We start from the raw sequence: 19,120 nt of genomic DNA, 5'->3' as shown, positions 1-19,120 counted from the left end.
AAATTAACAATTTTTTAAGTAACTTTTTTATTGTGGTAAAAAAAAAAAAACACCTAACATGAAATCTACCTTCTTAGCAAATTTTAAGTGAGCAGTACAATATTGTCAACTATAAGTACGATGTTAGCAGATCTTCTCCTGATCTTTTTCATCTTCTATTAGCTGAACTTTATATCCATTATACACCAACTCCCCATTTTCCCCTTCCTGCAGCCTCTGACAACCACCATTCTACTTTTTGCTTCTGAGTTTGACTACGTTAGATACTTTATATAGGTAGAATCATACAGTATTTGTCGTGTGACTGGCTTCTTACCTTAGCACACTGTCCTTAAGGTTCATCCACATTGTAGCACATGACAGGATTTCCTTTTTTTTTTTATGGCTGAATAATGTTTGCTTTCATAGATATACACGACGTTTTCTTTATTTGCTCTTCTGTTGGTGGACATTTAGGTTGTTTCTACTTCTAGGTTATTGTAAATAATGCTGCAGTGAACATGGGAGTGCAGCTATCTCTGTGCGATCCTGACTTAAATTTTTTTGGATAAATACTCAAGTAGGAATGCTGGATCATATGGTAGTTCTACTTTTCATTTTTTGAGGAATCTCTATACTGTTTTTCATAACAATTGCATTATTTTATTTTATTTAATTTTTTTCGAGAGATAGGCTTTTGCTTTGTCACCCAGGCTGGAGTGCAGTGGTGCAGTCATAGCTCACCGTAACCTTGAACTCCTGGGCTCAAGTGATCCTCCTGCCTCAGCCTCCTAAGTGGCTGGGACTATAGGGACGTGTCACCATGACCCGCTAATTTTTAAAATTTTTTTGTAGAGATGGAGTCTTGCTGGGTTTCCCAGGCTGGTCTCGAACTCCTAGCCTCAAGCAATTCTCATGCCTCGGCCTCCAAAAAGACTGGGATTACAGGTGTGAGCCACATGCCTGGCCTATTTTTTTTCTTTTTTTGAGACAAGGTCTCACTCTGTTGCCTAGGCTGGAGTGCGTGGCGTGATCTCAGCTCACTGCAGCCTTGACCTCCTGGGCTCAAGTGATCCTCCCACCTCAGCCTCCCAAGTAACTGGGACTATAGGCCTGCACCACCATGCCTGGCTAGTTTTGTCTATTTTTGTGGAGATGAGGTCTCTTTGTTACCCAGGCTTTTTATTTTTTATTTTTTATTTTTGTTTTTGAGACAGCATTTTGCTTTGTTGCCCAGGCTGGAGTGCTGTAGTGAAATCATAGCTCATCATAACCTGGAACCCCTGGACTCAAGCAATCCTCCCACTTCAGCCTCCCGAGTAGCTAGGACTCACACCACAATGCCTATTTCTTTTTTTTTTTTGCAGAGACAGAGTCTTGCTATGTTGTTCAGGCTGATCTCCAACTAACCTCAAGGAATCTTCCTGCCTCGGCCTTGCAAATTGCTGGAATTACAGGCATGGGCCACTGTGCCTGGCTGGCATCACCATTTTCTTTTATTTTGGAAATATGTTTTATTTTTTAATTTTTTTTTTTTTGAGACAGGGTCTCACTCTGTTGCCCAGGCTGGAGTGCAGTGGCGTGATGTCAGCATATGTTGATTGTAGAGATGGAGTCTTGCTAGGTTGCCCAGGCTGGTCTCAACTCCTAGCCTCAAGCAGTTCTTATCCTTGGCCTCCCAAAAGGCTAGGATTACAGACCTGAGCCACCACGCTTGGCAAGAGTTCCCTTTTATCCACATCTTCAACACTTATTTTTTGTCTTTTTGATAATAGCCATTCTGACAGGTGTGAGGTAGTATCTCATTGTAGTTTTAATTTGCATTTCCCTAGTTATTAATGATTTTGAGGTTTTTTTTTTTTCTGTTGGTCATTTGTATGTCTTTTGAGAAATGTCTACTCAAGTCCTTTGCCCATTTTAAAATTGGGTTGTTTTCTTGACTTCTTTTTTTTTTTTGGGAGACGGAGTCTTGCTTTGTTGACCAGGCTGGAATGCAATGCAGTGGCACCATCTCGGTTCACTGCAAGCTGTGCCTCCTGGGTTGACGCCATTCTCCTGCCTCAGCCTCCCGAGTAGCTGGGACTACAGGTGCCCGCCACCACACCCGGGTAATTTTTTTGTATTTTTTAGTAGAGATGGGGTTTCACCATATTAGCCAGGATGGTCTCGATCTCCTGACCTCATGATCCACCCACCTCGGCCTCCCAAAGTGCTGAGATTACAGGCGTGAGCCACCGTGCCTGGCCCCTTGACTTCTTTATATATTTTGGATATTAACCCCATATTTGATGTTTGGCTTGCAAATATTTTCTCTGAATCCATAGGTTGTCTCCATCACACTGTTAATTGTTTCCTTTCCTGTGTAGAAACTTTTTTTTTTTTTTTTTTTGAGACAGAGTCTCGCTCTGTTGCCTAGGCTGGAGTGCAGTGCCGCGATCTTGGCTTACAGCAATCTCTGCCTCCTGGATCCAAGCGATTTTCCTGCCTCAGCCTCCTGAGTAGCTGGAATTACAGGCATGCGCCACCATGCCTGGATAATTTTTGTATTTTTAGTAGAGAAGGGTTTCTCCATGTTGGTCAGGCTTGTCTTGAACTTCTGACCTCAGATTATCTGCCTGCCTTGGCCTCCCAGACTGCTAGGATTATAGGTATGAGCCACTGCACCTGGCCTCCTGTGTAGAAACTTTTTTTGTTTGATGTAATCCCATTTGTCTATTTTTGCTTCAATTACTTGAGCTTTTGGGCTCAAATCTAAAAAATTATAGCCCAGACCAGTGTTGTGTAGCTCTTCCCCTATTTTTTCTTTTAGGATTTTTATAGTTTCAGGTCTTACATTTAAGTCTTTAATTCATTTTGAGTTGATTTTTGTATACGGTGTGAAGTAAGCATCCAGTTTCATTGTTCTGTATGTGGATATTAAATTTTCCCAACATTCTTTATTGAAGAGACTGTCTTTTTCCCATTATGTGTTCTTGGTACCCTTTGTTGAAAATTAATTGGCTATAAATGCATGGATTAATAACTGCGCTCTCTATTCTGTTCCATTGGTTGATGTGTCTGTTTTTATGCCAGCGCCATGTTCTTTCAGTTACCCTAGTTTTGTAATATACAGTTGGCTGGCCTTATATTTAGTGGGTTGGCTGCATCCACAGATTCAACCAACTGCAGATCAAAAGCTGTGGATATGGAGGGCTGACTGTAAGTATTTTTCTATCTACAGTTGGTTGAATCCGCAGATGCGGAACCTGCGGACACAGAAGGATGACTGTATATATGCCATATATAAGGGACTTTTGAGCATCTGTGAATTTGGTGTGTGTGGGAGATGGTCCTGGGACCAATCCTCCGTGGATACAGAGGGCCAACTGTACCTTGAAGTCAAATAGTGTGATACTTTAGCTTTTTTCTTTTTGTTCAAGATTGCCTTGGCTATTGGTTTTTTTTTTTTTTTGGTTCCATATAAATTTTAGGATTTCTCTGTTTCTGTGAAAAATGGCATTGGTGTTTTGATAGAGATTGCATTGAGTCTTTATATCTCTTCAGGTAGCATGGACGTTTAAACAATCTTAATTATTCTAATCAATCAACATGGAATATCTTTTCATTTATTTGTCATCTTCAGTTTCTTTCATCAGCATTTGATAGCTTGTGGTGTATAGATCTTTCACCTCCTTGGTTAAATTTATTACTAAGTATTTTATTTTATTTTTTGTAGCTATTATATTTTTATTTTTCTCTTTCTGCCATTCTTGCAATGCTACAATATAGCTATTTTAAATGGAATTAAAAATTTTTTTCAGGTAGTTCATTTTTAGTATATAGAAACACTACCTATTTTTGTGTGTTGATTTTTATATCCTGTGACTTTACCCTATTTATTATTCCCTTGTTTTTTTAAAATATTTTTTTGCCTTGATGGATACAGTATATTTATTATTTCTAACTTTATGGTGTAGTCATTAGGATTTTCTAAATATAAGATCATTTTGTCAGCAGAGACAATTTCACTTCTTTTCTTGTTTGGATAACTTTCATTTCTTCTTTTTGCCCAATTGCTCTGGCAAGGACTTTTAGTACTCTGTTGGATAGAAGTGGAGAGAGTGGGCAGGTACCTGATCTTAGAGGAAAAACTTTCAACTTTTCACTGTTGAATATAATGTTAGCTATGGGCTTGTTATTTATGGGCTTTTTTTGTGTGTGTTGAGGAACATTCATTCTATAGTTAGTATGTATATTTTTTTGATATGGAGTCTTGCTCTGTCGCCCAGGCTGGAGTGCAGTGGTGAGATCTCGGCTCACTGCGACACTGCAGCCTCCACCTCCTGGGTTCAAGCGATTCTCCTGCCTCAGCTTTCCAAGTATCTGGGATTACAGACGCACGCCACCACACTCGGCTACTTTTTTTTTTTTTTTGAGACAGAGTCTCGCTCTGTCGCCCAGGGTGGAGTGCAGTGGCGCCATCTTGGCTCACTGCAAGCTCCGCCTCCCGGGTTCACGCCATTCTCCTGGCTCAGCCTCCCGAGAAGCTGGTTCTAACACGCGCCTGCCACCACACCTGGCTAATTTTGTTTTTGTATTTTTAGTAGAGACGGAGTTTCACTGTGTTAGCCAGGATGATCTCCATCTCCTGACCTAGTGATCCGCCTGCCTCGGCCTCCCAAAATGCTGGGATTACAGGCGTGAGCCACCGTGCCCGGCCCACACTCGGCTGCTTTTTATATTTTTAGTAGAGATGGGGTTTCACCGTGTTGGCCAGGCTGGTCTCCAATTCGTGACTTCAAGTGATCCACCTGCCTTAGCCTCCCAAAGTGCTGGGATTACAGGCGTGAGCCGCTGCGCTTAGCCTCTATAGTTAATTGTTGAGAGTTTTATCATAAGGATATTGAATTTTGTCAAATGCTTTTTCGGAATCTAATGAGATGGTCAAGTGATTTTTATGCTTCATTTTGTTAGTGTAATGTGTCACATTTAGTGTATGTTGTACCATCCTTGCATCCCAGGGATAAATCCATTGTGATCACAGAGAATGATCCTTTTAATGTGCTGTTAAATTCTGTTTGCTGGTGTTTGTTGAGGATTTTTTCATCTGTGTTTATAAGAGGCATTGACCTGTGATTTTCTTTTCTTGTAATGTTTTTGTCTGGCTCTGGTATCATGGTGTAGTAGCCTCTTATATTCCTTTTTGTTTCTGTGTAATCGCTTGTAATGTTTTCTCTTTCGTTTCTAATATTGTTTGAATTTTCTTTTTCTTTATTGAATGTCTAGCTAAAGATTTGTCAGTTTTGTTGATCTTTTTTAAAAAAACAACTTAATTTTATCGATTTTTTTCTTTTTCTTTTTTTTTTTTTTGAGACAAGGTCTCACTTTGTCACCCAGGCTGGAGTGCAGTGGCGCTATCTTGGCTCACTGCAGCCTCAACATCCTGGGCTCAAGTGATCCTCCCGCCTCAGCCCCCCAAGTAGCTGGGACTACAGGCGTGGGCCACCATGCCCAGCTAACTTTTTGTATTTTTTTTGTAGAGAGAGGGTTTCACCATGTTGGCCAGGCTGGTCTCGAACTCCTGAGCTCAAGCTATCTGCCCGCCTCAGCCTCTCAAAGTGCTAGGATTACAAGCTTGAGCCACCGCACCTGGCTGATTTTTTTTTCTTCTTTAATTCTCTATTTCAGTTGTTTCTGCCCTAATCTTTATTATTTCCTTCCTTCTATTAACTTTGGACTTAGTTTATTCTTCTTTTTCTAGTTCCTTGAAGTTTTGAGTTAGGTGGTTTGAAATTAAAAAAGAAAAAGGCATTTATAGGCCCAGCTCTGTGGCTCACACCTGTATTCCCAGAACTTTGTTGGGCTGAGGTGGGCAGATTGCTTGAGCCCAGGAGTTCCAGACCAGCCTGGGTAACATGGTGAAACCCTATCTCTTCAAAATATACAAAATTAGCTGGGCATGGTGGCATGCACCTGTGGTCCCACCTAATGGGATGTTGGAGGGGTGGTGGTGCTGAGGCTGAGGTGGGAGGATCACTTGAGCCCAGGTCGAGGCTGCAGTGAGCCAAGATTTTGCCATTGCAGTCCAGCATGGGTGATAGAATGAGATACTGTGTCAAAAAAAAAAAAAAAAGCATTTATTGCTACAAATTTCTTCTTTTGAACCGCTTTTGGTATATCTCATGAATTTTGGTATTTATGTTTTCATTTTCATTTGTCTAAAGGTATTTCCTAATTTCCTTTTTGATTTCGTTCTTTGATTCTTTGGTTATTCAAGAATGTGTTTAGTTTCTACATAATTGTGAACTTTCCAGTTTTCTTTCTGGTGTTGATATCTAGTTTTATTCCATTGTGTTTGGAAAAGATACTTGGTATGGTTTCTATCTTTTAAAATTTGTTATTTGTTTGTGATCTAATGTGATCAGAATGTTAGATCACATGTTAGAGCCTGGAAAAAGGTTTGTGTGTGCTTGAGAAGAATGTAGTCTCCTTATCTTGGATGGCATGTTATGGATATGTCCATTAAATCCATTTGGTCTGTAGTATTATTCAAGTCTTCTGTTTCCTTACTGATCTTTTGTCTGGGTATTCTGTGGAAAGTAGTGTATGAAATTCCCTACTATTACTGTGTTGGTGTCTATTTGTTTCTTTAGCTCTGTGTCACATATATTCATACGCTGTTGTCCTCTGATGTGGTATGTGTATATACTTATAATTGTTATATTTTCAAAGTATATTTTGTCTAATATAAACATAGCCACCCCTGTTCTCTCTTGGCTAACATTTGAATGGAGTATCTTTATCCATCCTTTCACTTTCAGCCTATCTGTGTCCTTAAATTTAAAACACGTTTCTTGTAGACAGCATACAGCTTTTTAAAAAAAATAGCTCGTCTTAAAAAAGATCAATTTAGATACTTTGTCTTTTGAACATGGAGTTAGATGTTACATTTAAGGTAATTACTGACAGGAAAGGACTTACTACTGCCATTTTGTTAATTGTTTTTCTGTGTTGTAGCTCTTCTGTTCCTCTTTTCCTCTCTTGCACTCTTCCTTTATATTTTGTTACATTTTTCCTTGCAATTTGTTTGTTCAAGAGATTGGGTCACTCTCTGTTAGATTTTCCCACAGTTTGAATTTTAGTGATTGTATCCCTATGGTATCTCTTAATATATTCCTCTGTTGTCTTTTTCTGTAAATTGGTAGTTGGATCTAGATGGCTTGATCAGATTTTGATTCACACTTTTTTTTCCCCCCTAAAGACAACTTCATAGGTAGGTGATGCTTTCTTTTCTTTTTTCCTTTTTTTTTTTTTTTTTCCTGTCTCCCAGGCTGGAGTACAGTGGAGCAAGCAGTCATGGTTCACTGCAGCCTCAATTTCCTGGGCTCAGATGATTTGATTTTTTCACCTCAGCCTCCCGAGTAGCTGGGAGTGCAAGCATGAGCCACCATGCCAGGCTAATTTTTGTATTTTTTGTTGAGACAGCGTTTCACCATGTTTCCCAGGCTGGTCTTGACCTCTGGGCTCAAGCTATCTGCCTGTCTTGGCCTCCCAAAGTGCTGGGATTACAGGCGTAAGCCACCATGCCCAGCCTGCATGGTGTTTTCTTTCATCAGAATCTGGAGGCACATAATGTTTCATAGTCTTTTTTTTTCTTTTCTTTTCTTTATTTTTTTATTTTATTTATTTATTTTTTTTGTAGAGACGGAGTCTTGCTCTGTTGCCAGACTGCAGTGCAGTGGCGCGATCTTGGCTCACTGCAACCTCTGCCTCCTGGGTTCAAGCAATTCTCTTGCCTCAGCCTCCCTAGTAGCTGGGACTACAGGCACATACTGCCACACCTGACTAATTTCTTTTGTATCTTAGTAAAGACGGGGTTTCATTGTGTTGCCCAAGCTGGTCTCGAACTCCTGAGCTCAGGCAATCCTCCCGCCTTGGCCTTCCAAAGTGCTAGGATTACAGGCATGAGCTACCGCGCCCGGCCCATAGTCTCTTTTTGTAATGTGAGCAGCCATTGGTAGATGCCTAGATTCTTTAATTAATTAGGGGTCTTAAGTGGTGATATTCTAATTTCATAATTCCTTCTTTATTACTACAGAGATATTTTTAATCTTCTATGAGTTGCCAGTGGTACAGTTTGTATATGAAAGGCAGAATAAATGCTTGATTAAAATTTTTTTTACTTGCCGGTTGATGTAATTTGCTCTATAAGAATCATCTCATGTTAGGGTGGAAATTGAAATACATGTTTTCTATTTTATTCTAGTTTGCATTTATGTCGGATCCTTAGTGAAAATAAAAGCCATGATAGTTCAACGTACAGAGGTAAGATTTTTAAAAGTATCTTAGTTATTTCTTGATTAAAATTAGTAACTGTCTGCTTTCTATTCATTGTTAGGTATAAAAACAAAAGGTATAAGATAGTTCACATTATATAAAGGTTTTACATGGTTATATTATAATCAGGATTAAAACTGTAGTTACAGTAAGACTATATGTCTGTATACTGATGTTATTTGTCCTGCATTATAATGATATGATATTGCTTGACTTTTGTAATTGGGGCTTGGTATATTTAGCTAAATTTCAGCAGTTATTAGCTGTATCAATCATAAATATGACAGAAAAGATAACATGGAAAGAAAAATTGTTCTGATCTTATTTGCACTAGAAAATTTCCAGAAACTGAGGTTCAATGTTTTTACTAAAGCTGGTTATGTTTAGGTGGTGTCTAGGGATCTTGTTAAAGGCAGTTGTGATGGGAAACATTCAAAGGAGTTGTTTACTGCATATCACAGATATGATTTATTAAATAAAATATTATGTAATTAAACAGTATATATTATAATTTTCCAGTAACTTTAGTTTCAAAGGATTTTACTATTTAACATTTTATTAATTTAAAATTAGACACGTGGATTTGGCAAAGGAGGGGCAAAACTAAAAGCAATTGTGTCTAGTAAGTGTAAAACATTTACATTTGTAGTATTGTTGGTAAAACCCACAGTATTTTTTTAATTAGAAAATACATTTTTATAACCGATATTCTATTTGAAGCCAAAAATCATTAGATAAAATTTATTATGGTCATTTAAATTATGCTTTTGTGAATAGAAGATTAAGAACAGAATTTTACATATATATATATATATTTATTTTTGTTCTACCAAAAATCATGACTTTCGTAATAGAGGATATACTTTTTTTTTTTTTTAAGGAGACAGGGTCTCTTTCCATTGTCCAGGCTGTAATGCAGTGGTGGTGTAATCATAGCTCACTGTGGCTTCAAACTCCTGGGCTCAAGCAATCCTGCCACTTCAGATTCCCAAGTAGCTGGGACTGCAAGTGTGCAACACCGCTCCTTGCTTATTTATTTATTTATTTTTTTGAGATGGAGTTTCACTCTTGTTGCCCAGGCTGGAGTGCAGTGGCGCAATCTCGGCTCACTGCAACCTCTGCCTCCCGGGTTTAAACGATTCTCCTGCCTCAGCTTCCCAAGTAGCTGGGATTACAGGCATGTGACACCATGCCTGGCTAATTTTGTATTTTTAGTAGAGACGGGGTTTCACCATGTTGGTCAGGCTGGTCTCGAACTCCTGACCTCAGGTGATCCGCCCGCCTTGGCCTCCCAAAGTGCTGGTATTACAGGTGTGAGCCACTGTGCCCAGCCTTATTTTTTTAATTTATTTTTTGTAGAGATGAGGTGTCTTGCTATATTGCCTAGGCTGGTCTCATATTCTTGACCTCAAGCAGTCCTTTCGCCTCAGGCTCCCAAATTGTTGGGATTACTGTCATGAGCCACCTTGCATAGCTGAGGATATACTTTTTAAAGAACATTTGGGCCAAGTGCAGTGGCTCACGCCTATAATCCTAGCACTTTGGAGGCTGAGGTGGGTGGATCACTTGAGGTCTGGAGTTCGAGACCAGCCTGGCCAATATGGTGAAACTCCATCTCTACCAAAAAAAAATACAAAAAAAAATTAGCTGCGTGTGGTGGCGTGTGCCTGTAAGTAATCCCAGCTACTCAGGAGGCTGAGGTATGAGAATCGCTTGAACCCAGGAGGCAGAGGCTGTAGTGAGCCAAGATCACACCACTACACTCCAGCCTGGGTGACAGAGTGAACCTTGTTTCATAAAAAGAACATTTGGATGTGTGAGTGGAGGATGGTTTTGTTTTGTTTTTTTTTTTTTTTGAGTTGGAATCTCGCTCTGTCGCCCAGGCTGGAGTGCAATGGTGCGATCTTGGCTCACAGCAACCTCCGTCTCCCAGGTTCAAGCGATTCTCCTGCCTCAGCCTCCCAAGTAGCTAGGATTACAGGTGCCCGCCACCATGCCCGGTGAATTTTTGTATTTTTAGTAGAGACGGGGTTTCACCACGTTGGCCAGGCTGGTATCGAACTCCTGACTTCAGGTGATCCGTGCACCTTAGCCTCCCAAAGAGCTGGGATTACAGGCGTGAGCCACTGTGCCCGGCCGAGAATGTTTTTTTAATAAATGAAAAAGCCATTTTTCACCCTGTCATATGGGTAAGACCTGTTTTAAGAGTTAATGTTCCTAGCCTGCCACCCCCCAAATTATTTTCTTGTTTATCCTGCTTATAAAATTGCATGATCACTCAAAAGATTTTTGAGGTTGATAGACAGTAATGTATTCTTGTTTAAGTTAGTTGACTGTCAGAAGTATAAGAATGTACAAAAAGACACCTTTCTAAAAATACTTGAGTGCTTTATCTTTTTTCTTCCCCGTGTTTAAAATCAGTTTTTAACATCTCAGTTAACTTTGATCTTGTTTGTTAGAAACATTAGGTGGATAAAATAGAAGAATTTTCTATAAATGATAGTGTAAATAGTGTAATCATGTGACTCTGGATATTCAATAACTATTAGATTATTGTTTATTTGCATGGTTCTGATTCACATGTGAAACCAGAAATAGTTATGAGTGTGGCCTTATTGGCTGAATTGCCATTGCTCTCCTTCTCTTACCCTTGCCTGCTTCCTTAACACATATACTTCTTGGCTGATCTCTGTCAACAGGCAGGCTTTGGTTTGAGGGGCTCCAGTTTGTTGTCCTAGCAGGAAACTGACTGTCATTTCTTCAGAATCTCTTTTCTGTCTTAGGGGTTTGAGTTCGGGCAGTGTTCACTCTGACCTTTCTCTTTCTGCCCTTCCTTTGAATTAATTTCATTTCAGGCAGGCAGTTTCCCTTGCACACACTGCTTCTCCTTGTTTCTTTTATAAATCACCTTCCCCCCACCCCAGCCACTGCCAAAGAAACAACATTGTAATGATGGCTAATAAACATGAGTAATTGGGGTACAGTGTGATATTTTGATACATGTATATAATGTGTAATGATCAAATTAGTGTAGTTAGTATATCACCTCATACATTTATCATTTCTTTGTGTTGGGAAAATTAAAAATTCCTTCTAGCTATTTGAAAATAAACAGTACGTTATTGTTTAAAAAAACAAACATGAGTAGTACTAGTAATATTAGACACAACCAAGAACTGGTGTCTTCAACATTCAAACCCCGCAAAATCTAAGAATCTCTAGAAGTACCTTCTAGTGGCCATTCTTTTTTTTGAGACAGAAGTCTCGCTCTGTCACCCAGGCTGGAGTGCAGTGGCGCCATCTCGGCTCACTGCAAGCTCCGCCTCCTGGGTTCATGCCATTCTCCTGCCTCAACCTCCCGAGTAGCCGGGACTACAGGCGCCCGCCACCACGCCCGGCTAATTTTTTGTATTTTTAGTAGGGACGGGGTTTCGCCATGTTAGCCAGGATGGTCTTGGTCTCCTGACCTTGTGATCCGCCCGCCTCGGCCTCCTAAAGTGCTGGGATTACAGGCTTGAGCCACCGCGCCTGGCCTCTAGTGGCTATTCTTAAAACTACTCTTTCTGAAGTGTTAACGTTAAGATAAAATATTTTATTGAATTTTTTTGTAGATAACTATGAGGTTGTAAGTTTTCCTCCTCATTGTAAATATAAAGTTTTTCACCAGCAATATAGATTTTATAGGTTTCTGTGGAACTAGCCTGATAGTTTTAAAGCACCACTTACAGTTCCTATGGATAAAACACAATAGGAGTTCCTAACCATTTTTAAATAGGCATTTAGAAAACTCATGAATTAGGCCGGGCCTGGTGGCTCATGCGTATAATCCCAGCACTTTGGGAGGCCAAAGTGGATGGATCACTTGAGGTCAGGAGTTCAAGACCGACCAGCCTGGTCAACATGGTGAAACCCTGTCTCTACCAAAAATATAAAAATTAGCTGGGCGTGGTGGTGGATGCCTGTAATTGCAGTCACTTGGGAGACTGAGGCTGGAGAAGCGCTTGAACCCAGGAGGCAGAGGTTGCAGTGAGCCAAGATTGCGCCACTGTACCCCAGCCTGGAGGGCGAGACTCTGTCTCAAAAGAAAAAAAAAAGAAAACTTGTGATTTGGGGACTATTCATTGCTGCTGTGTGGATTACAATGTGATTGTTCTTATGTCACTTTAGTGTCAGTAAAATGACCCAGGTCACTTGTTCTCTATTTTAATCTCCTTCTGTGATTAAGATTAGACTTCCCTGGTCCCCTGTGAGTACCAGAGGACATATTCTCATGGGACCTTAGTTTTTGATAATTGGCTATTTTGTTCTTCTAAGTTATTGCTTTAAAAAAAAAAGCCAAAAAAACCACCTTAATTGTCTGGAAAATTTTAAATAAGTATTATTTGTTGTTTGTTGTAAAGCATTTTATTCATGGAAATACAAAGCATAAAGTTGACCTCTTATACCTGCGATACCAAAATACAGAAATTTTTTCCTTTGCTTTTATATTGTCATTTAAAAGGACAATGTAGATATAGTTGTAAAACAGGCAGAATATATTTAATAAAGCATTCTTCATAAATAATTGGAATAATTAGCAATAGCAAATAGCAATAGCAAATGATTTAATGAACAAGTTAATTTTACTGCAAAATAGTATTTCATTAAGGGGGGATTTATATACATTTTGATTTCTATTATGTTCCTTTTTGTGGCTAGGAGTCATAGCAGGGGAGAAGTTTATTTTTATTTTTATTTTTATTTTTTGAGACAATGGTGCTATCACAACTCATTGCAACTTTGATCTCCTGGGCTTGAGTTCCCGCCTTAGCCGAGTAGCTGGCATAACAGGTGTGCACCACCACACCTGGCTAATTTTTTTTTTTTTTTTAAGTAGAGATGAGGTCTCCTTATGTTGCCCAGGCTGGTTTCGAACTCCTAGGCTCAAGCCGTCCTCTTGCCTTGGCCCCACAAAGTGCTGGGATTATAGGCATGAGTCACTGTGCCTGGCTAAGAAGATTTTTAAAATATTTGATTTTTTAACTTGCTGTTTGGTTCTGAAAAAATTTGGATTCCACTCAAAAGGAGATTATAAATAGACTTTATTTTACATGAGCATCTTTAAAGCTTCTTGTTTCACTACTTTTCATGATTGGAAGGAGGTAAAGTTTTCAGTATATGGGACTTAAAAAAAAGATGACCAGGAGGTGTTCACCTGACCACTAACTACCCACTCCAAAACCAAAATATCTTTCTTCAGGAAAGGGGACTGTGGTAATTAATAGTGAATGTTGCTACTTGTGGTTGACAGTTATCATAGAACTGCCATTTTATACATGTATTTTTTGTTTGATTTTTATGGGACAAAGAGATTTAGATTTGGGGAGAAATTTCTCTCACACTAGGGTGTGGTTAAAACTCGGTAGTATATTTACTGCTATTCTTTATCTGTTGTCACTGTAGCCCTGAGATTGAATTGAGTATATATCTGAAGTCTACTGGTGAGGAGAATGATTGGTTTGAATCCACTTGCTAGAGTTCATTGAAAATAATTATAGAGACTTGAGTAGCATGAAAAAATGCTTTAAAAGTGTTTTGGGGGGAATCAGAATGCTATATGATGTGCATGGTGAATTTAAATATGTGAAATCTGTAGACATACAGAAAAAACTGGAAAGGAATGCTCAAGCTGTAGTTATAGTAGTGGAGAGATGGTTAACATTTTTCTAACCTTTTAATTTTGTGTTTTTGCGAAAATAAAAGAAAAAATTGCTAGAGGAAAAGCATTAGGATTATATTTTTCATTATTGATGTTTATAATAATTCTGAGACGTAGGAAATATATAGATTTACTTTTCATGTTCAAGAGACTGTATCCTTACATTATTTCTCTTATGTTCAACAGATTTCCAGCAAGCTCTCTATGAGTTGTCATATCATGTAATTAAAGGAAATCTAAAGCATGAACAGGCATCTAATGTTCTTAGTGACATTAGTGTAAGTATGTATATATATTTTTTTAAGTTAATAGTTGTTATATATCTTTTTGCTTTGCCACAAAGATCCCTGAAGTTTATAACTTGTATTTTATTCAAAATTATAGTAGTGGATGGATTTTTTAAATTTTCTTTTTTTTACTTTTTTCCCCTCAAAACTATGGAAGTGAGTAATGGATGTTTTAAGGTGATATTGGTAAGCCATTTTTGCCAGACAGGAACACAGATAGTTTAATCTTTTTATCTGATGGTTAGTAAAGTAGGAAATATCAGGTAAGCTGGTAGGGAGAAAAAAAAAAGCCTGTGCTGTAATGAAATTAAGGTATCCATGGGTGGGGGGAGGGGGGAGGGATAACATTAGGAGATATACCTAATGTAAATGATGAGTTAATGGGTGCAGCACACCAACATGGCACATGTATACATATGTAACAAACCTGCATGTTGTGCACATGTACCCTAGAACTTAAAGTATAATTAAAAAAAAAAGAAGAAATTAAGGTGTCCTTAATTAAAAATGCCACTCTAAAAAAGTAAATTGGCTAAAATATTTTTCTCTCAATATAGTATAAGCCATTTTTTGTTTGTAGTTATGTTTAGAAATTAAATATATTTAAAAAATTGAGGATTAAATTATTTTAAATTGCAATTGTTTGGCTCTAACATTCACTTGGTGCCAGTTTTCATTTACTTATGGTTTAAAAAATATTGACTAGATTAAAAAAAACTCTTTTACATGGTTATTCTGTTTCACTCCTTCATTTATTGGAGAATTTAAGTTAGATTCAGACCAAATATTTTTCATGGTGGTTTGCCATTTGAATTGGAAGATGGGCTTTCAAATTGTAAACCAGTAGTTAAGCTTGAGGTTTTACAAGTGGTGTGCTGTTCTTTTATTATTAAGCTGGCTTTTAAACTTGTATATAAATAAAATTATCTTGTGTCTGTGTATATATGTGTATATATACATTTATAATGAACTTGTATATAAATAAAATTCAGAATAGCTTTTATAATAGGTTTTATTAAGGTGTGGGATTTGAAGCTTCTTGGTCTCAATCTGAACTTCTCTTACTGTGTTTCTTTAATCTTCTGTAGCCTTTTTTTCTGTCAGGGGAGGTAATATTTGTATGTTTTTTGTGCTTTCCCAGGGATAGTCTTAAGGAAATTCTAAGTTTAGCTGTTGTGATTTTCCACCCCATATTGGGGTGTATTTGAGCAGTAGGAATTCAGTGAGTTTCCCTTTTGTCTCTAAATTATCGCCAGCTGATAACAACAGAATTAGTTCATGTTGGAGTAGTCAAGTTCCTTTTTTTTTTTAACGTTAAAAAAATTCAGTTGCTACCAATCTTTCTTAAACAACTAATATTTCATTTTTGAAAACTCTTATCTTACTCTATTTCTGATCTTCAAGTGGCCTGAGTACTTGCATTTAAATAGACATAACCAGAGTTCAGAGCCCTTAAGAAATTTGAGGCTAAAATCTGATTGACAAGGTTATTTAATTTTGTAAATTGAGCATTGGTATAGGTTTTAGTTTGTTTATGGGATCTGATTCTGATTCTTTTTTCATTTATTGAAAATGGATAGTTCAAGTGAATTTGATGTATGTGTTTGATTCTTACATAGCTTCTTCTTTCTTTTGAATACTCAATGATGTCTTTATAGATACTTCTGCAGCTTGATTGTCTTTGTCATGGCTTTCTCTTAGTACTATATACTGTCTAGTATCTTACCCACAGAAGAGTAACTTGTACGTCTCCTTGCAGCTGCCAGATTTTTCTTTAGAATTTCTTTTAGTTTCTGAAAATAGGCTAATTTTAGGGTTGCTGTACTGCCAGCAAACTGTTAACTGCAATAAGTGAACTATGATCCCTTCTAATGGAAAATAGCCCTAAAATTGAGTGTGGGAGTGGAAAGTCAAGAGACAAGTCTAGAATAATGCTGAAGTTTTTATTCAGAAACAGGAGGATCCTTTTCTTTTCTTTTCTTTTTTTTTCTCCAAGACAGTATCTTGCTCTGTCACCCAGGCTAGAGTGCAGTGGCACAATCTTGGCTCACTACAACCTCTGTCTCCCAGATTCAAACAATTCTCCTGCCTCAGCCTCCCGAGTAGCTGGGATTACAGGCGCATGCCACCACACCTGGCTAGTTTTTATATTCTTAGTAGAGACAGGGTTTCACCATGTTGGCCAGGCTGGTCTTGAACTCTTGACCTTGTGATCCGCCTGCCTCGGCCTCCCAAAGTGCTAGGATTACAGGCGTGAGCCACTGTGCCTGGCCCGATTTTGGGTCATTTTCTCCGAAGGCTACAAGAGTAAATAAAGAAAATAAAGAGAATATTGAGCTCCAAAAAAGTGGGGAGGGAGGAGGGGAATAAGGGTTGAAAAACTACCTATTGAGTACTGTGTTCACTATTTGGATGATGGATTCGATAGAAACCCAAACCCCAGCATTACGAAATATATTCATGTAACAAACCTGTACATGTACCTCCTGAAACTGAAAACCACCCAAACCAGCTTTTAGCTTTTTAGCCGGTTTTGTATTTTCAAGATTTCTGTTTTTCTGATACCATTATGATTTTTGCATAAATCAAATATTGACTCAGGCATGAGCACAACATTTAAAGTCTTGGATGAAAAATATACAGTTTTTAACAGTCTTCCTTTAGGTAGGTATGAGGTACTCTAAATTCATGTGATTTCTAAAACGAAACTTCTTTGGAAAAATGTTGCTCATTTGTGCTCTTTAATATTTCCTAAAGTGCTTGTTTAGGTTTCTGTTTTTTTTATCAAGTTATTTCATGGTAGACATTTAAACATTTTTTGCAAACATTAGCTTCTTCCTCTTTGTTATGAAAGTTTACTTGAAGAATTTTAATATTTGTCAATATAATGATGGGGTTTTTGTTTTTAAAAAATTTTTTTTCAGCACCACCTGGTAATCAATTTTTTTTTTTTTTTTTTTTTTTTTTTTTTTTTTTTAAAAGACAGAGTCTCCTCTGTTGCCCAGGGTGGTGTGCAGTGGTGCGATCTTGGCTCACTGCAGCTTCCACCACCTGGTCTCAAATGATCCTCCCACCTCAGCCTCCTGAGTAGCTAGTACACCATCACGCCTGGCTAATTTTTTTTTTTTTTTTTTTTTGGTGGAGATGGGGTTTCACCACGTGGTCCAGGCTGGTCCCAAACTTTTGGGCTCAAGTCATCTGCCCTCCTCGGCCTCCCAAAGTGCTGGGATTACAGGTATGAGCCACTGCTCCCAGCCATTTTTTGTTTTTAAGTTTCACAGAAGAGTGTTATTATGAAACCCTAATACTTGCTGTGTGGATTTTTGCTATTTACTGTAATTATATTTTTAAAATTAGGAATTTCGTGAGGATATGCCCTCCATTCTTGCTGATGTGTTCTGCATATTAGGTAGGTATTAAGCCTTTATTTCACCTGTAATGTGCTGTTTGGTAAATCAAATGTTTGTTAAATAAAATGTTTTAAACTAAGAATTTTATAAATATTTCTGCAAGTCTAGAAGCAAATTGATTCTTTGTAGAGAATATAGCAATATAAGTCAAATGTCATAATCAATGTTATAAACAAGCTTTAGAGGTGTAATTCAAATTGTTTGAGTTTTTGACAATGTAGATTTGTATAAATTTGAGCTAGATCAAGTCATTTCCAGTTAAAAGGCCAAGTTTTCTGAGATTTTGGTAACCAAATAATCTTATTCAATGCAGGTTTTCAATGAATGATGTCAGAATCTCAGACTTAGGACACTCAAGAAATACTTACTTTGCTCTTGTACTCTTTTGATTCTTCTTAATTTTAGAAAGAGCAAGAAGAGCCAAAGTAATCAAAAGTACTTTTGTTTTGAGGATGAGAAACCAGCTTTGGGAATAGCAACTTCTTTATTTTTCCAGAATAAATAAGGATTCATGCAAGATAAAAAAAGGAGTATTTCTGTGACTTTGAATGAAATGTAGTGTCCCATGGCATGGATTTAGAAAATAATGTTTATTATAATTTTTTTTCTCTAATTTTAGATCTAGATGAAAATAACTGAGCACAGTTTTCCCGTCAGTCAGTCCTGTGCTTTCTTTTCTTTTCTTCTCTTTTTTGAGACACGGTCTTACTCTTTCGACCAGGTTGGACTGCAGGGGTGTGATCTTGGCTCACTGCAGCCTCAACCTCTTGGGCTCAAGTGATCCTCCTATCTCACCGCCATGCCCTGCTAAAATATATATATACATATAAAATATATATATATACACACATATATAATCTATATACAGATATATAATATATATTATATATGTGTATATATAATATATGTATGTTATATATGTGTATATATGTAATATATATTATATATATCTGTATATATATATTGGTAGAGATGGGGTTTCACCATGTTGCCCAGGCTTGTCTGGAACTCCTGGGCTCAAACGATCTGCCCACCTGAGGCTTCTAAAGTGCTGGGATTATAGGCATGAGCCACTGCACTAGGCCCAGTCTTGTGCTTTCTGTAACTTTGAATCTAATAGAAGACATTGCCAAACATTATTTTGTTCATTTTATTTATTTAGTTAGTTTTTAGAGGCAGAGTCTCGCTATGTTGCCTAGGCTGGTCTTGAATGCCTGGCTTCAAGTGATGCTCCCACCTTGGCCTTCCAAAGTGCTGGGATTATAGGTGTGAGCCACTGCACCCGGCCAATATTCACTTTAAAATAAGACATCCTCTGCGGGTTTGTGAACCTGGAATGAATTGTTTAGCTGATTAATCTTAATTCTTAGAATTGGATAAATTACTTAAATATCTTACTGAGAATGTAGAATTTGTTCTTGACAAATATA

The 19,120-nt window shown here is 37.9% G+C and overlaps 1 protein-coding gene across 19 annotated transcripts in view; it reads left to right on the top strand.

The window, feature by feature from the left end:
* THOC2 (THO complex subunit 2) overlaps positions 1–19,120 on the top strand; it is a 132,794-nt gene that overhangs the window by 11,973 nt on the left and 101,701 nt on the right. For all 19 annotated transcript variants that reach the window (XR_010139026.1, XR_010139025.1, XR_010139024.1 and 16 more), the window contains exons 2-4: positions 8,225–8,283; positions 14,180–14,271; positions 17,638–17,689. Coding sequence is in view for 15 of the 19 variants with exons in the window: in XM_024240706.2 (XP_024096474.1) it covers positions 8,225–8,283; positions 14,180–14,271; positions 17,638–17,689 (203 nt within the window). In the remaining 4 variants the exon portion in view is untranslated. The remainder of the gene's footprint in view (positions 1–8,224; positions 8,284–14,179; positions 14,272–17,637; positions 17,690–19,120) is intronic.

The sequence above is a fragment of the Pongo abelii genome, chromosome X (assembly GCF_028885655.2).
Source record: "Pongo abelii isolate AG06213 chromosome X, NHGRI_mPonAbe1-v2.0_pri, whole genome shotgun sequence".
Lineage (NCBI taxonomy): Eukaryota > Metazoa > Chordata > Mammalia > Primates > Hominidae > Pongo > Pongo abelii.
Note: the sequence above shows the minus strand (reverse complement) of the source record. Positions and strands in the feature narration are given on the sequence as shown.